The sequence below is a fragment of the Chenopodium quinoa genome, unplaced genomic scaffold (genome assembly GCF_001683475.1).
Source record: "Chenopodium quinoa cultivar QQ74 unplaced genomic scaffold, ASM168347v1, whole genome shotgun sequence".
In the NCBI taxonomy this organism is placed as follows: Eukaryota; Viridiplantae; Streptophyta; class Magnoliopsida; order Caryophyllales; family Amaranthaceae; genus Chenopodium; species Chenopodium quinoa.
In genome coordinates, this window is record NW_018744718.1 from 284915 (window position 1) to 300976 (window position 16062).

General features: G+C 32.2%; 2 protein-coding genes across 6 annotated transcripts; one reads left to right on the forward strand and one right to left on the reverse strand.

Moving 5' to 3' along the window:
- Positions 1-3796: 3796 nt before the first annotated feature.
- LOC110703204 (probable 20S rRNA accumulation protein 4) lies at positions 3797-8737 on the forward strand. 5 transcript variants are annotated; one of them, XM_021880956.1, is made up of 9 exons: positions 3797-3892; positions 4009-4114; positions 4306-4406; positions 4520-4603; positions 4685-4770; positions 4862-5133; positions 6752-6992; positions 7398-7602; positions 8494-8737. In XM_021880956.1, the coding sequence occupies exons 3-9, from the start codon at positions 4314-4316 to the stop codon at positions 8617-8619; spliced, it is 1107 nt and encodes a 368-aa protein (XP_021736648.1). In that variant the 5' UTR covers positions 3797-3892; positions 4009-4114; positions 4306-4313; the 3' UTR covers positions 8620-8737. The 5 variants fall into 5 exon arrangements, with proteins under 5 accessions (XP_021736648.1, XP_021736651.1, XP_021736650.1 ...); XM_021880959.1 differs by having other exon boundaries at positions 4093-4114; positions 4303-4406; XM_021880958.1 differs by having other exon boundaries at positions 4093-4114.
- Positions 8738-11960: 3223 nt separating this feature from the next.
- Positions 11961-13739, reverse strand: LOC110703205 (alkane hydroxylase MAH1-like). The gene has a single exon (XM_021880960.1). It carries the CDS (start codon positions 13700-13702, stop codon positions 12158-12160), a length of 1545 nt encoding a protein of 514 aa, XP_021736652.1. The 5' UTR covers positions 13703-13739; the 3' UTR covers positions 11961-12157.
- Between the last annotated feature and the right edge of the window lie 2323 nt (positions 13740-16062).

Below are 16062 nucleotides of genomic sequence, written 5' to 3' on the forward strand. Positions count from 1 at the left end.
TTTTTTTTTACTATAATTTATAATGAATTTATTAAATATAAATAAATTGTAAATATGATATTTTTTCCATTATATAAAATCTTTAATATGAAATGATAGATTTTTAATAATTTAAATCCTAAATCATTATTCATTGTTTTACCATATCTTTTATTTCGATAGAATCACCAACCCCGTCCACAACTAACCTACTACATCAATGGATAAATTGAACCTTAAATTGTCAGCTAAATTGAAATTGATATAAATTAAATCTTTACATTTATATAAAATAAATCAATATATTTACCAATAAATGAAAAATTGTTGCGATATAAAATCAGATGTATGCATTGTAATTTTTTCATCATCTATCTCCAAAAATAACCAAAGCCATCCATATATTAAGTATACAACATCTAATCGTATGCCATTACATAAACAAATAATAGTTATGTATCCTAAATAAATACAATGTAACTAATAATTACAAATATAAATTTAAACATAAGATTTTAAAAATTACCCGAACATTGATGACCTAAAACTAACACAAAATTCGCTTGATGGGGTTTTGTATTCATGCAAAATTTTATTTGTGTCGTATGATGTGTTAGATCTGCATGTAAAAAACATTTAGTAAATAAAACATAAACATATAAATCGCTGAGTATCCCAAATTAATACAATGAAAGTAATAATTAGAAATACTAATTTAAACATAGGATTTTAAAAATTAAGCTAAAAATTACCTGGCCATTGATGACAAAAAATTAACACAAAATTACTAACACAAAATTCGCTTGATGGGGTTTTTTATTGATACGAAATTTTGTTTGTGTCGTATGATGTGTCAATTTATAATGGTAGGTATCACAAATTTTAATTTAATTATAATTAACGAACAAATTGTATTACTTATCATAAATACTATCAAAATTTATCTTATAATGATAGGTATCAAACTTTATTATAAGCATTTATCATTTAAATATATTTTAGTATATTTTTTTGGATTTCTTATATACGTAGTATTGAATTAATAAATTTATCTTTTCCTATATTTTTACTTTATTTTTTTCATTAAAATAATTTAATTCGTGGATTATAATCTACGTGGCATTAAAATTTTAGATATATCAAATCTAATTCGTTACTTTTATCTAGGTGGCGACATAATTTTTTATTTCAAAAATAAAATACAAATCTTTCTTCTTATTGGTCGAAATACGTATATTTCTTACGTGGCGTTCTGAATGCTCTTAAAAAATGCCTACTTTATATATATATATATATATATATATATATATATATATATATATATATATATAAGATTTTCCAATAATTTGTTTTACTAACATATAATTAAACAAATTGATGGTCAAAGTTATGTCTCGAATGCGTGTTTGGTCAAAGTGTAACACTCATAAAAACACAAAGAGTAAAACTAAAGATATTGTTGGTTAAAATTTTATATCGGCATGTATGTTAAGCTTTAACGGGACACTTAAAAAACGAAGGGAGTATTAAACTCGTGGGTTGACAGAATTTGGATAAGGAATTATGTGACAGGGGCAGTATACATTTTTAAATGTGAAGCAGTGTTTCAATGAGAGCTGTGATAATCGATGATTTTCGGTGCCGCCCATGGTAGTTGGCTTCATAGTTTAATTAAGTGGTTTATTCTGCCAATTCCTTTTTAAGCTTTCCTTAATTCCTTTCTTTCCTCTTTTCATGGTTGGGTTTTGCCGTCCTCAAACCTATTTTATTCTTGTACAATCTCTATTTTAAAGAAACTTTTAATATCTTTCATATTTTGTAATACAATAATGCTCGTACAAAACTACAAAACTATTCTGTCACTAACAAAACAACAATGCCCAGATTGTCCACTCCTCCACAGCTTAAACTATTAAATAAAAAATTGGTATGATTTATATAGTACAGTATTTTATTCTGTTATTTTTCAAATACTTATATATATATATATATATATATATATATATATATATATATATATATATATATATATATATATATATATATTGACAAAGATATAAATATAGATAAAAAGTTATACTATAAAAATCTTGATAATCTAGCATGTAGTTTTAATGTTTTATTATATAGGTAGACGCAAATATATCTTACCACCAAATTAAATTTACAAAAATATGATTGAAATTTGGTTTGTCTTATATGGAAAAATATTAGTGTATGATCGAATTGTGTAGATATCTAAGTAATGTGAGAATTATTAATTGATGTTTATATGTATTATTTTTTTTAAAACAAAAGAATAAATGCAATCCAACCCAAATATATTAGATGTTATAATTCACGTTTGAATGTATCTTATGTCATATACTTCGTTTGTGACATATGTGTGACTAGATTATTTTTTGGGTGGCAGTACCTTTATATTTGTAGAGCATATATTTACAAGGTCATAATTTGGTGACTCATATAGACAAAACAACATAAAGGGTAGTTATTGTTTTAATTTGTTTGATAGAAGTCTGGATATATTACATTAAAATATAAATAATGTATACGAGATTTGATACAATATATGGCATGGACAAAAATAATTTACATAAACTATGCAATATATGTACTTATGCAGCAAAACTAATGTTGTTGTGCTTTCAACCATTTTTTTTTCAATACTTGTATACGTTAATAGTATAAACCATTCGCACCAAAATACACTAATATAAATAACTTGCTCTCACCTCCCTTCGGTTGCTTAAATTCATTTGTTATCAAATATTGTTTCTAAATTAATAAGTAGGTGTAAGAAAGTGAGAATGCTATAAAAATATGATTGGTGTGATGATAAAATATACTTCGTATAAATAATTTAAAATGAAAGAAAAGAGTTAATTATGTACATTTACTTGCCTTAATCTAGTGCCAAATGAATTTTGTTGCGAGCAGAACCATTTGCCACATACTAACCATTTTGACTCGAACCAACCCCGACCTACATCTACAATATTAAATGAATCGATATAACATGAATTAACATAACCTAAACTAAATTAGATATCAAATTGTCACGATATGAGTTAAGACCCGATGTGAATACTCAAATTAACCGCCAAAATTGTAAGGATAAATCATGGAAAGGCCAGGTAAAAGAAATGAGGGAGCCAAATTTATAGTAATATTTTAAGGTAAGACCCTATCCTTTTGAGCTTCTGGGCATAGCAGATTCAGCAGAGCAGAGCAGATTTTTTTTTTTTTTTTTTTTTTTTATTATTATTATTATTATTATTATTATTATTATTATTATTATTAAGAAGCGCATACCATTGGTTTAGGTGAATGAAAACATAAACAGATGTGTACCATTTTTAACATGTCTTAATAGTAGAAGATAAAAGACAATAGTTTAACATCTTTAAATTATTACAAGCACATATCTATTTTATATCATTTGTTATTATTATAAAATAATATTATATATTTAGTATTATTAATAAATATTAAGTATTATGATTCCCTCAAAAAAAAAATAAAAAATTAAGTGTTATTATTATGATCGTTAAATATTAGAAATTGTTATAAATTATTATTTATTAATTGATATTATTATTAAATATTAATTATTTTTATTGTGAATTATTAATTATTATTATGATTATTAAATATTAATTACTTGATTATTAAATATTAATTATTATTATTATTATTATTATTAATTATTTTTAATCCAAAAGCAGATTTCACTAGAGCAGAGCAAAAGTACAACAATAGTTTTTGACTTTTAGGGTATCATGAAATGGTGCAAAATTATGGCATTTAATTACAAGCTTGTATTTTTTCCGAGAGAAATACATACCCAAATTAAGGAGAAGAAGACTGTATGTAAGTAGCCTAAAGTAGGAAACTTGAAAAGCAGCAGCAGGTAACTCAAATGTTAAACCCTAAACCCTCTTTTTTTTTTTTTTTTTTTTTTTTTTTTTTTCATTCTCAACTTAAATTATTTTCTCTAATTCTTCATCGTTTCTTCGAATCCAACAGTAGTAGCCAACGCAGACCAATCAATATACATATACAAAAAAAGTTACGTATAATTCAATTAACAAACTTTTTGTTAATTTGCAGATTATTGCTTCAATCTTGTAAGGTTAGTATGGAAAGAATTGTTCTTCTGCTGGGATTTTATTCATTTATTTTTAATAAAATGAGATATTATTGTGAATTGAGTTTATGTGATAATTTGTAATGTTTATAGTATAATCTTTTGGGAATGAAGTTTAATAACTTTTATGCAACTTTAATTTAAGTATTTGATTGCTGTATTTACCTTTCTAGTAGATAAAGCTATGAAGGAGGTGATACTTGGTTTACCTGGACCTTGGGCTGATGATAATCTAGGGATTGCTGATCATTATACTACAAAAATTGGAGGTTATCCTGTAAGAATTATTGCTTACACTAAATTTTCGATTGCTCGGCACCCTTTAATTTCGGATTTAATACGAATTACGGAGAGTACGAGTATTAGTTAATCTTACTGCATCTGTTGTAGGACTGGCCTTTCCCTGAGTCATTGTTAGGATCGGATTTCCTCGAGTGTGGTTTGTGTAACAGAAAAATGTGCCTAATTTCACAGGTAATTGTTCTAAGAGATGGATAATGTGTGTTCTTTAAAACATCTGAATACCGAGATAATAGTCATTTTTTAAAATTATAGGTATATGCACCAATTCATGATTCAGCTCTGAAGATTGAAGAGCGCGTAATATATGTATTTGGCTGCCTGAATTCACCCTGTGGAAGGTATTTCCGTGTTTGTAATTTTTTTTGAGTGTTTATGGTTACAGTTGAGTGTTCTATTGCTTGTTTCCTCATGAGTTTGATGACCTTATAGCTGGCGTGCTATTCGTGTTCAGAAGCCTGGCAGTTGTGGGGAACCAGAACTTGTTGGCTCAGAAGCAGGTCCTTCCATTGTATCATCTCCAGCTTCTGAAATTAAGGATTCAGATGATGATATAAGCCTGGAGGAATTGAGTAAGGTTCTTTTTGAAGCTGCAAGCCTTGCTTCAAAGCGAACTAAACAAAAAGGAAAAAGAAAAACCAAGACTAATTCAAGACCTCTTTCATTAAAGCTGGATCATAGAAAAGTTGACTCCGGTACTATTGGTAAGATTTTCACTTTTTCCAGAACAACTCTTTCAGGTCTTTAGAGTTTTGAATGCATAACTCAGAATTATGTTTAGGTAACATATTGTCTATACGACTTTAAGTTGCTGTAGAGTGATTTGAACTCAATGCTGAGAAACTTGAACAACACATTATTTTTTAAGAAGGCGGTTGAAGGCAGAAATAATTTCTTAAACTCTGTCTAGACTTGAGCATCAAATAGTTGTTAGCATCTAATCTTTCTTGCATGACAGATGGTGACATATTGATTACCACAACTAGGGTTGTACCTAAAGTTTGTACCTCCTCCTTTTCCTAGCATTGGTCTCATAACCGAAGTACCGAACAATAGGTAAATCAATGGCTGTTGTGGAAAATTTTCTTTGTTTAATTTCCTGCGTAAGTTTGACATGTATAAAAAATGAACTTGAGCTTGATTTGGATTTTATTGACTCATTTGGTGGTTCCTTACTTCCTTAACCTTTCTTTTGCACTTGGTTAAAAAACTACAAGTTATCAAATATTGACACACTCTAAAGTGTGCAAATTCTTTAGGACTTGATGGTATATCTTGTCCTGTAATTGGAATAGTGGACCAGTCTGGAATCCCTACTTAATTTCTAATGCTAGAGTTAGAACTTTATAAAATCAAAAGGTTCAAAAAATGATAATCTAATAAAGTAATTGGTAGTTTAAGGATCTGTAATTCCATTCTTAAAAAGGGTAGTAGTTGCTTAAATGATGAATAAATAAACCTGAACTCTTTTCCAGCAAGGAGTTTAGGGACAAGGGTTTCACTTTGTTTATGGTCTTAAGAATTTACCTTTACCCAAAAAAGATATGCTGCCTGTAAAAGGGTGATAATATTGGTAGATCATGGTGTAGCAGTGATGAAGGAAAAGAGGATGGAAGTTACAAAGTAATTGGCTGGTAGTAAAGGCCCTTAAATTTTTATTCAGATTCTTTGGATACCTAAGGTTTCAAAGAAGGTCCTGTGATTATGGATAAACATAGTTTCTATGGAGTTTCCTACCTTGCGTATTGTTTTTGCTACTGTTGTAGAGGTGTTTTTTTTTTTTTTTTTTTTCTTTTTCTGCTTCTTGTTTATGGCACATACTTCCCTATACTATGGAAAGATTGTCCTGTCCAACTTCCCTTTTAGATCATTTTTGACAAGGTTTGTTAGTGGAGTTATAAGTAGCAGACCCTTTCGTGATGCTTATAAATCTTTGATTGTGTGATTTGATCAAACTTTGACCTTATATATATATGCTAATCTATAAAGAAAAAATGTATCAAGTGGAGTCTTGTCAGATTCGTAATAATATGTGGATATTTAGCGATAAATTTTTTACATAAAACAATATTTTTTCTGACCTGAAATAAACAATAAGGTCCTGAAATAAGGTGAACTAAACATGGCATAAGTCTTACTTCGTGCTTATTTGGAGCACTTTTAAGTTTTAGCAGTTCTTTTCATCCTTTTCTACTTATTTCCCTGCTTTGTCATTTTTTATTTTGTTGGACTCCTGTTTCCGACTCTTTCTGTACTTATTTCTGTCATTACAAATTAATTTGTTTCTTCTCCGAGGATGAATAATTTCTGGATTGATTGCAGTGCTGCCTTGCTTCTATATATACAGTCAAGAGGATAAATCATCTCAAAATCCATCAGCTGTTAGTTCAAATTATCCTTCACTTTCAGTCAAGGAGGCACAAGATTATAAGGACTATACTGATCCAATACAGGAAGAAACCTGGGAAGAGGAAGGCTATGAGTATGACCGAGCTTTAAATGCAGATAGGATCTACCTGAAGTTCAAGAAAAGACTGGACAAATGCCCTGAGCAATGTTTCAGGTATTAATCTCCAGAAAGATGTGGAGAATTGGTCTGATCTTGATAATAATAATGGCTCAATCTTACATTACGTGTATATTATAGATGCCTATTCTTAATCTTCAATTATCAGAGATTCCTGGTTGAGCTATTCTACAGAGGACAAAAGATAATGAAACATCATAAGCTATAACAAAGTCAGAGCAGTGCGAAGTTTGCTGTATGCACACCCATGTCCCTAAAGAGAAGGGAAGTGTGTGTGTGCGTGGGGGGGGGGGGAGTGTTGAGAAAGTTTGCTAGCGGCAGGATATTATGTTCTAGATCTAGTGACTTGTGATATAGTAGACTAATTACATATTACTATTCTTTTCTTCTCCTTTCCTTTCTTGCATGTAAAAGTTGTTTTCTGACAATGCTTTGTTTTAGATATTCCTTTGGAGGAAAACCACTGTTGGCTAGTGGAGATGTGACTGAGCCTACTACATGTGGCCTTTGTGGTGAACCAAGACATCATGAGTTGCAGTTTATGTCTCCGTTAGTTTATTTTCTACAAGAAGGAGCTACTGGGGGACAAAAAGATTTGTTGGAGAATTGGAATTGGATGACACTTATTGTATATACATGTTCAAAGGTAAGAATGTTAATACTGTAAATTTTGTTTTATCTGTTCTTAGCATACTAGAAAGCAATCAAGCTGCTGCTTGCTTTATAATTGCCGCAGAAATACACCTTAAAATCATTCCAATTTGAGTGGGTCATCTAAAATGCATGAAGCCTTACCTCTATAAGAGCAGAGAGTTTGTTTCTTTGAGAACCTAGATTTAATACACATTGCCTTCATACTACTCCAAAACAAGCAAGATGTAGAGGGAAGTTTAAAGCAAAACATCGTTTGTCCACTGTAAGCGATGGCTGAGAAATTATCCACCAGTCATTTTTTCTTCTGCTTTGATATGAACTTGGGCTTACCTCACTCCAGCGAGTTGCAGAGCCATAGCATCTTGTTCATTTTTAAATCAGGCATAGTATCCAGTCCACTATAAGCCATGGCTGAGAAGTTTGTACCTCCATTTTAGGGATGGTGGGTATCGGGTAACAATAACCCTAAAATGGGGTTAAATTTCCCTCATTCCTCCCTCATACTACAATATCTCATGATTCTCAGCCCATGGACCTCCACCTCTACTCTTTTTCATTTTCCTTTGTTTGTGTCTTGTTTGTACTGTTACCCTCTCAACTCATTATCCCCAATCCAAGCATGCCCTTAGGTAGTCACTGAGCTGTGTTTCTTTCATCATCGTATGCTATCTAGTGGACCTGTTATGGCTGCTACTAGTTTATTTATGATAGCTTAATTTGTTCATCAGCAACAACTTCCTTTCACCGTGTGTGCAGCCACTGTTCCTAGTTCTGTGTTACTCTTTTATTGTTTTGCTAATTGCAAGATGCATTGCCTGCTTTGGAGTGTTTTATTCTAGTGTTCTTATGGTGTATTGGTGTGTATGCTGTATGGTATTCACAGTGCTGCTTTCAGAGGGTGGATTCTGAAATGCCCAATTGGGATGGGTGGACTGTGGCAGAGGAGACTGTTATAGCACAGTTTGAGAAGCCTTTGACTGAATCATCTCGCCTAGGTTATCTCTCTTAATTTATAGAATACTTTCATTTCTCATTTTTCCCTATTTTTTGATTTTCATAGTTTTGGAATCTGAACTTGTAAATTTGTTATTGTTGTTTGTCAATCAATAGTGACCATAGTCCATTTACCCCAAATGTCTTTCTTTATTGTCTCCTAGCAATATGTATATCAAGCAATGTCACAGCTGCACTAGTACTTGCTTGGAACCCATCTATGTTTTCAACATTGTTATTCTGAAAAAAGAGTGATGAGACTCATGAGAGTTAGTATACACATCATCATTTCCACCCTTGTGTCTTAAAGATATACACATGAACTTGTAAAGGTTAGCAATTTGATGAAAGAGGGCAAAAATAATGGCACGAGTAGGTAAACACTTGAAGTTAGCTCAGAATTTGATCGCATACCTTATGCTTACTATTTGGCTAGTTATTCACTTTCCTCTCACTTTAGATCACATACAAAATAGGACATAGCCATGTGGCTTTAGCTGTTCCAGCACCCATCTAGTCTTACAACTCCCACTGGCATCATTAATCTCACTTGAGAATTACTTTGTTTCTTTTGCACAACTTTGTTCCTTTTACGATATTGCTTTGGTAACATTTCTTTAGTATAGTTTCTTTGCACCAAAGTTTGATGTCAAGAGGTCGACCTACCTTCTCAGTTTTCTGAAGTTCATATTATAATTTTGCTGCTTAGATCTTGTCTCTTCTTAAAACCTGGATCATGGTCCATAACAACTAACAAGTATGTAGGTAGCTTCGAACATTAACCTCTGAAACGCATCTAATAAGGTCATGTTTTTGCCCTATTTATCTATGTCTACCGTCTAGCCTTTGTTCCACCTTAGCCTGTGTAGCCTTCATTGTGGAGAGCACAATCATTAAATTTGTTATAAAATACTGAGTTGTCTGTGGTGTCTCCACAAATCTCAGTCACAGTTGAAGATCTGTAACCCAAGATGTTGAATACGGAGTATCTTTCAAAGCTGAGATTTTTCTGGGGAGTTAGATTTGTTGGATATCATGATGTAGTTGATTGGCAATCATTAAGGCTGACCATTATGTCCATATTAGCAAACCGAGGGCATTTGAGCAAGGAAAAATTAGTTTGCTCCAAAATTTCGACTGAAAGTGAATTGTGAAACCCGCTCGAACTGAAGATTACCTTTGGTAGTCTGTGGAGGAGTGGCCAACTCCGCTGCAGTCTTTGCCTTTCACAAGCAAAAAGTAAGCAAATGAGAGCACCCTGTGGTGGTGTTTGGTATGTGGGAATTGAGGGGGGATTGGGAGTTTTAATCCCAATTGAAGAAAAAAGCCTTGTTTATTTGATGGGAATGGGAATGGTAGTAAATAGATGGGAATGGGAATAGGTATAAAATGACATTTTTGCCATTAATGAAATGAATGAAAAAGAAATGTTAGTAAGAGTATTTTTGTAAAATTGTTATTTATTTCATATATATTCCCACCCACTATCCAAACAAGGTATTAGCATATTTTCATGTATTACCATCAATTAATTCCCATTCCATTTCCACCTTTTAATCCCCAAACTCCCATTCCCACATTTCAAACGCTCCGTATAGGGTTGAAATTTTCCTTGGTGCTATATAAAAAAGGTTTATTTTTTTGGTTTATGGTTTACCTAAGCTTTCATAAAAATTAAGATGGAGAAATCACGGGAGGCATGATTTGGGCCTATTTTCAGTATAATAGTTAGAAGTTATACACTTTGGACCGATGTTATGATATCATTTGGGCTTTACTATTTTGATACAAATTGGCTGGACTAGGAGAAATAAAAAAAAGTATGAGTTTGAAGGCCTATCAACAAAAAAGCTTTAAAGTGTGGTCCTTATTGAGGGAAAGTAGGCTAAATTGCTAAAGTGAGGTTTAATGTAGCAGGTTGTCACAGGGCGGGTGCAGCTTGCACGTAGGGCGTCCGAAGCCCCAAGACTTGATCTAGACTAACCTTCACAATATGCGCAACAAACATCAGATATAACTATAAACAAGGATAATAACACGTAATGACACTAACTTAGCACCAAGAAACATGTATGATACTTAAGTATAAACGTAGCCACTCAGGCATAAGGGAGTCGTGTCGCCTCATATGAAACTTGATGTACTGGGAAACTGCTTCATAACCCCTTTTTTCTTTCCGAACTGTGAGAATAATCTCCTAAATTACAATACTATGAGCTCCAAATCCAAAATTGAATATCACATTGAATTAAAGAAGTAAATACTACGTAGAACTAAAGAAGTAAATACTACGTATAATATACTCATTCAACATACCCTTTTGATTGCTCTGTTGTCTTATTTTATTAACAGTGAGGTGTGTTTTTTAAGTGGGGTAATTTTTTAAAGACGGAGGGAATACATTCTTAGATGATACTCGGACTCATTTTTTCATATACCCTATTGACCACCTTACCTCTATTGTCTTATTCTATTAAAAATGAGGCGTATTTTTTAAGTGGGTGATTTTTTAAAGACAGAGGGAATAAGTTCTTAAAAGATACCCGAACTCATTTTTACCTATTTGTAATCTTCTTGAAACTTGTGCGCAAACACAGCCCCACATAACAAAGGGAGCTATTGAGTAATTTCAAACTTTCAATGCTACTGGTACTTTAGTTTGAAGAAGAAACAACACTTGAGTAGTAAATAATCTGACTCCTAGAGTGACAGTTCACAGATTTATGCACCATTCTAGGAAGCCTAGAGGTTAGTTGAGCATTTTGCTGAAGACCGTTGCTTGATTCAGAATTGGCCCTCTCTTACCTAGTGGTCCCTAATCAGACAATGACTCTAAGACAACTACCTTTCCTAACTTTCCACTCTAAGCTCTTAGACATCTTACGAGTTAAGGAAAAATAAGTTTTGATTAGATTAATAAGGGTTATTCAACTTATAACTAAAATAAGTTCTAATAAGAAACTAGTTCAGTTTTGAAGAGTTAAGCTAGATTTGGAGAAGTTTATTCAACTTATAACTAAAATAAGTTTTAATAGGTTCAATTTTGAAAAGTTAAGTTAGGTTTGAATAAGTTTACATAAGTCTACATAAGTGAAAAAGTGGTAGATAGAATCATAGAACACGCCCTTGGTCAAAATTCTTTCCTCGATTGTTAGGGCCCTTGATATCCTTCAGTTCTTCACAAACATGGTATTCCTTATAAATCTAGACAGTTAGGAGTTGAGAAAAGAAGTCGAAGATACTGTAGTAAATAAACTCCCCTTAATTTTTTATACTGTAATAAATAAACATACTGTATTTTTTTTTTTTTTTTTTTGTCTGACGGTTTATATAGTTAACATAAATTCTGATACTATATTTCATATATAAAGTACATACTACATCATATAAAGGATACATAAAATCTGATATTACAGAATTCTATCATCTTTTGCATTAACTGTTTGCTGTTCAGAACTTAATAACATGGCTTCCCATACAATTGTCGACTCACACAAAATATATAATATATAATTATAAAAATAAAATAATATAAGAACATCAAATTTCTAAGATTAATTACAAGCAATACTCCATCTGTTACTAACATTAACCTTTAATCCATGCTTGATATGAAGAATAACTGATAAATCTGGTTCTGCATGGAGTCCATCAACAACATGAAACTTGTAGTTATGTATCAAAGTTGCACCAACCATCTTCATTTGTGTAAGAGCCACTTCTTTCCCTAGACAAGTCCGAGGACCGGCGTTGAACGATAAGAACTTATAAGGTGGCTCGTACTTAATCTTGCCTTCCTTAGTGATCCATCTCTCGGGCTTGAACTCGAAACAATCTTCGCCCCATATGCCCTTCATACGCGCCATGGCGTACAAAGAAAACAAAATTTTGGTCTTTGGGGTTACGTGGTGGCCGCTTGGTAGGGTATCGGGTTGAATTGGAGATTTGTGTTGGAATGGTACAGGAGGGTATAATCGTAATGACTCGCATATTGCTGCATGAAGATAGGTTAGCTTGTTGGTTTCTTCTATTTGGAAAACATGCCATTGATTTGCTTCCTCTTTTGGTATAATCATGCTTTTTAGTTCGTCTCTTACTTTTTCTTCGACTTTAGGGTTTTGTGTTATTAGCCAAAAGAACCATGTAAGAGCGGAACCGGTTGTGTCACGTCCTGCTAGCATAAGGTTTAGGATCGTATCTCTTAGGAACTTGTCTTCGGTTATATCGATTGCACTTGTTTCGACTTCTTCTCTTAGGAACGATGTTAAGAGATCGACTCCTTCTTCTTCGTTTCCTCCCTTTAAGGCTGGTATTTTCCCACTCTTTTGTTCTTCGCGCTTCATTGTTATAATGCAATCAATGAAGTGATCAAGGACTTTCCAAGCTCGGCTTAGCTTCTCCGCTTGCCCTAATCCAAGCCACTTTTGTAACTTCCAAAAGTTTTCGGGGAGAACATGTCGATGGACTATTGCTTCCTCCGCATCATCTAGGGCTTTCGAGAAGGGAACATCCGGGAATTCGAGTGATAAACAACCCGGGTCATGGCCCGTGACTAGCAAGCATGTAGAATCAAAGGTAAGCCTTTGAAACACATCTTGCAAGTCTACAACATGACCATCTTTGTATGCATGTTGAAGTATAGGAACCAATCCATTTTGTACCTTATCATACGTAACCTTAACTAAAAATCGAATAAACCTCCGATGATTAATCAAAGACCGCGTAATCTTCCTTTGGAACTTCCACAATTCCCCATCGGAATTAAAGATACCATCCCCTAAGATATCGAATATCTTAAGGAATTCTTCTCCTTTCGGATAATTCGTGAAGTTGGTGCTCATAATATATTGGATATTGGCGGGATCGGCCGTGATCAAGGCGTCCATGTTAGCAAACCATGGACCTATGAGTAGAAAGTTGCAATTTGTTTGTTGCAAAAGATCAACACATCGGTGGTGAACCCTATTAAGGTGAATTAAAAGACTTGGTAACATTCCAACAATAGGCCAATTCCATGGAATGCCATGTCTTGTTAAAAAACAAGTGAAAAAAAAACATACAATTGCAAGAAATATTTCAGGATATTGGATTGAACTCATTTGACAAAATTTTCTTTTAAGTAAAAAAGACAATGTTTTGGTGATTGGATGCAAGTAATTGAGAAAATATGAACCCTATTTATAGAAGGACTTCATTTAATTAGAAATTTCAGGCATTATTTAATGAAGTTGGTGGGGCCAAAATTTACTTGCTTGATGAAGGGGACTTTTGCTTGAACGTGCAAGTATTATAATTTAGGTGGAAAAATTTAATTGAATGTTTTAATGTTAATTCACATTTGGTTAATTAGTATAATGGTGTGTTAGGATTGGATGACCTATCTACCATAAGAGTACCCAATGCTACGATTCAACAGATTCACCTAAAAGTGCTTATATAAGCATGAATAGTGGTGTATGTCTAGTGTTTGTATACTAATGAAAAAAGTTGTAATTTTACTGATAGTAGCAATATTGGATTAATTTGCTTAATAGCCTGTATGCGTGGTCGTTGTAATGAAAAGATATTTCATAAGGATCCAATATTAATAAGGGCACGAGTTAGCTCTGGTTGCTGAAGATTTGAAGAGTGTTAAAGATATTTATTTTTTACGTCTTTTCATAATTAGTAAGTTTAGATATTTTATTTTTTATTTTTTTGATAATCTAAGCCTTAACTTGAAGCATTTTACTAAATTAAGATGGCAAACAGGAGTCAAATCGTATATGTTTGATTCAAACTTGTTTTGATCATATTGATTCAAGTTAAGCTAGTTGATCATATTCAATTCTATTGTCATATTGCTTATAGATGAATCAACAATAGTCTTGTAAAATTTTGGGCCTTGTCCATCTGCATTTGATCAATTTTGGTTCATTTCAAATTAGACCATTATAATTTGGGTTGTCTCGAATAATATGAATGTCATTATCTAAGCATACGCATACGGAGTAACAATTAAGAAGTACGGAGTAATTTATATCCATTTTCCTTTTGTAACTGTACATAGTAGAATTTGCTATTTGGTCCCTTAAATGGCTAGATTTTAAAAAGTGTGTAAAGCTTTTTTTGTTCTTAATAAATGGACTGTTGCTAGTTAAAGTAGCTCTTCAGAGACAGTGAAATGACGCTGAATTTTCCCCTACATCATTTAATTAAATCAACTCAAGCTTTTGGTTAGCAAGTGGAAATTATTGTTGATCTAAATAACTTTTAAGGTGTTGATAGTTGTGGGACCAAATAAGTTGGTGCAACTTAATCTAGTTCATTCAGCAGTTTATCACCTACTGCTACAACCCTACAAGCATTACAATATTACATACATACCAAATTGATTTTTTTACTACTTGGATATATTCTTGTTTTAAAAGCCATACGCTTAGTATGCTACTCGTATGGCCCTTCTGTTAACTTATGTGGACAATGGTTAAATATTACTTTAATTTGTATAACTTATGACGTAAATCACATAATACATAGTCATGGAATCGAGTTTTGTGACTTGAGAGTTTAAATAAATGAAATTAAAGCATTTAATTATAAAATCATAAGACTAGTTTGAGAGTGAGAGATAATTCAAGTGGTTAAAGCTTCCTTTCAGATTTTAGGTGATCCTGAGATCAATTCTAATCACTCGCCCTCGTGGCTCTTTAAATACCAAAAAAAAAAAAAAAAAAAAAGTGGTTTGGGTTATACTTTTTTTTTTATGTTTAATTTTCTTAGAGTAAATTTTTTTTTTTTATATTTTATTTATTTATTTTTTATTTACAAGGACAATACTTTTATAGTTATAATATTATGTGTTTTCATAATACTGACATGTTCTATAGTGACATTCCATAATGTTAGGGTAAAGTAAAGAAGGGCCTCCTTATCATAGGGAGAGGAAAGGGAATAGTGATACAATTCAAAGTATGAAACCTAGTACTGTAGCCCAACTACCATACTATCCACTGATAAATTACGTCTCTTAATTAGATAGTAATTTATTTCTTAAACAAGTTTCTAACTTGTTGTGTTTAGATTAACTATCACTAATGTGTCACTAATTCACTGCTAGTACGTTTTGATGCCAAATGAAATGGCAAATTTTGATGACTTAATAGAGGAGTAACGCCAATGTCAATGTAAACCTGTCAGTATTTATAGATAATCAATTAAGTTGTATTAGCATCGATGTTATGGTTTAATCATAGGCTAAGTAAGGGGATGCTTGACAACAACTTTTGACGGATGAGTGTATGAGTTTTAGAGTTGTACTATTGTCACTAAGCATTGGAAAAGTCACGATGAGGCATCAGTCGACTCTTCATATTATGGATTCATGATACGTGTACATTTTTTTCTCTTAAAAATATACAATACTTATACTATTTGTATGGAATACTATGTAATTTACAGTCTCATAGTCTCTAATACC

Coding starts and splice junctions, on each gene's coding strand:
- LOC110703204 (XM_021880956.1), top strand. CDS start 4,314: ATGAAGGAGGTGATACTTGGTTTACCTGGACCTTGGGCTGATGATAAT. Junction 4,771..4,861: donor CTGAATTCACCCTGTGGAAG/GTATTTCCGTGT, acceptor ATGACCTTATAG/CTGGCGTGCTATTCGTGTTC. Junction 7,603..8,493: donor TTGTATATACATGTTCAAAG/GTAAGAATGTTA, acceptor TGGTATTCACAG/TGCTGCTTTCAGAGGGTGGA.
- LOC110703205 (XM_021880960.1), bottom strand. CDS start 13,702: ATGAGTTCAATCCAATATCCTGAAATATTTCTTGCAATTGTATGTTTT.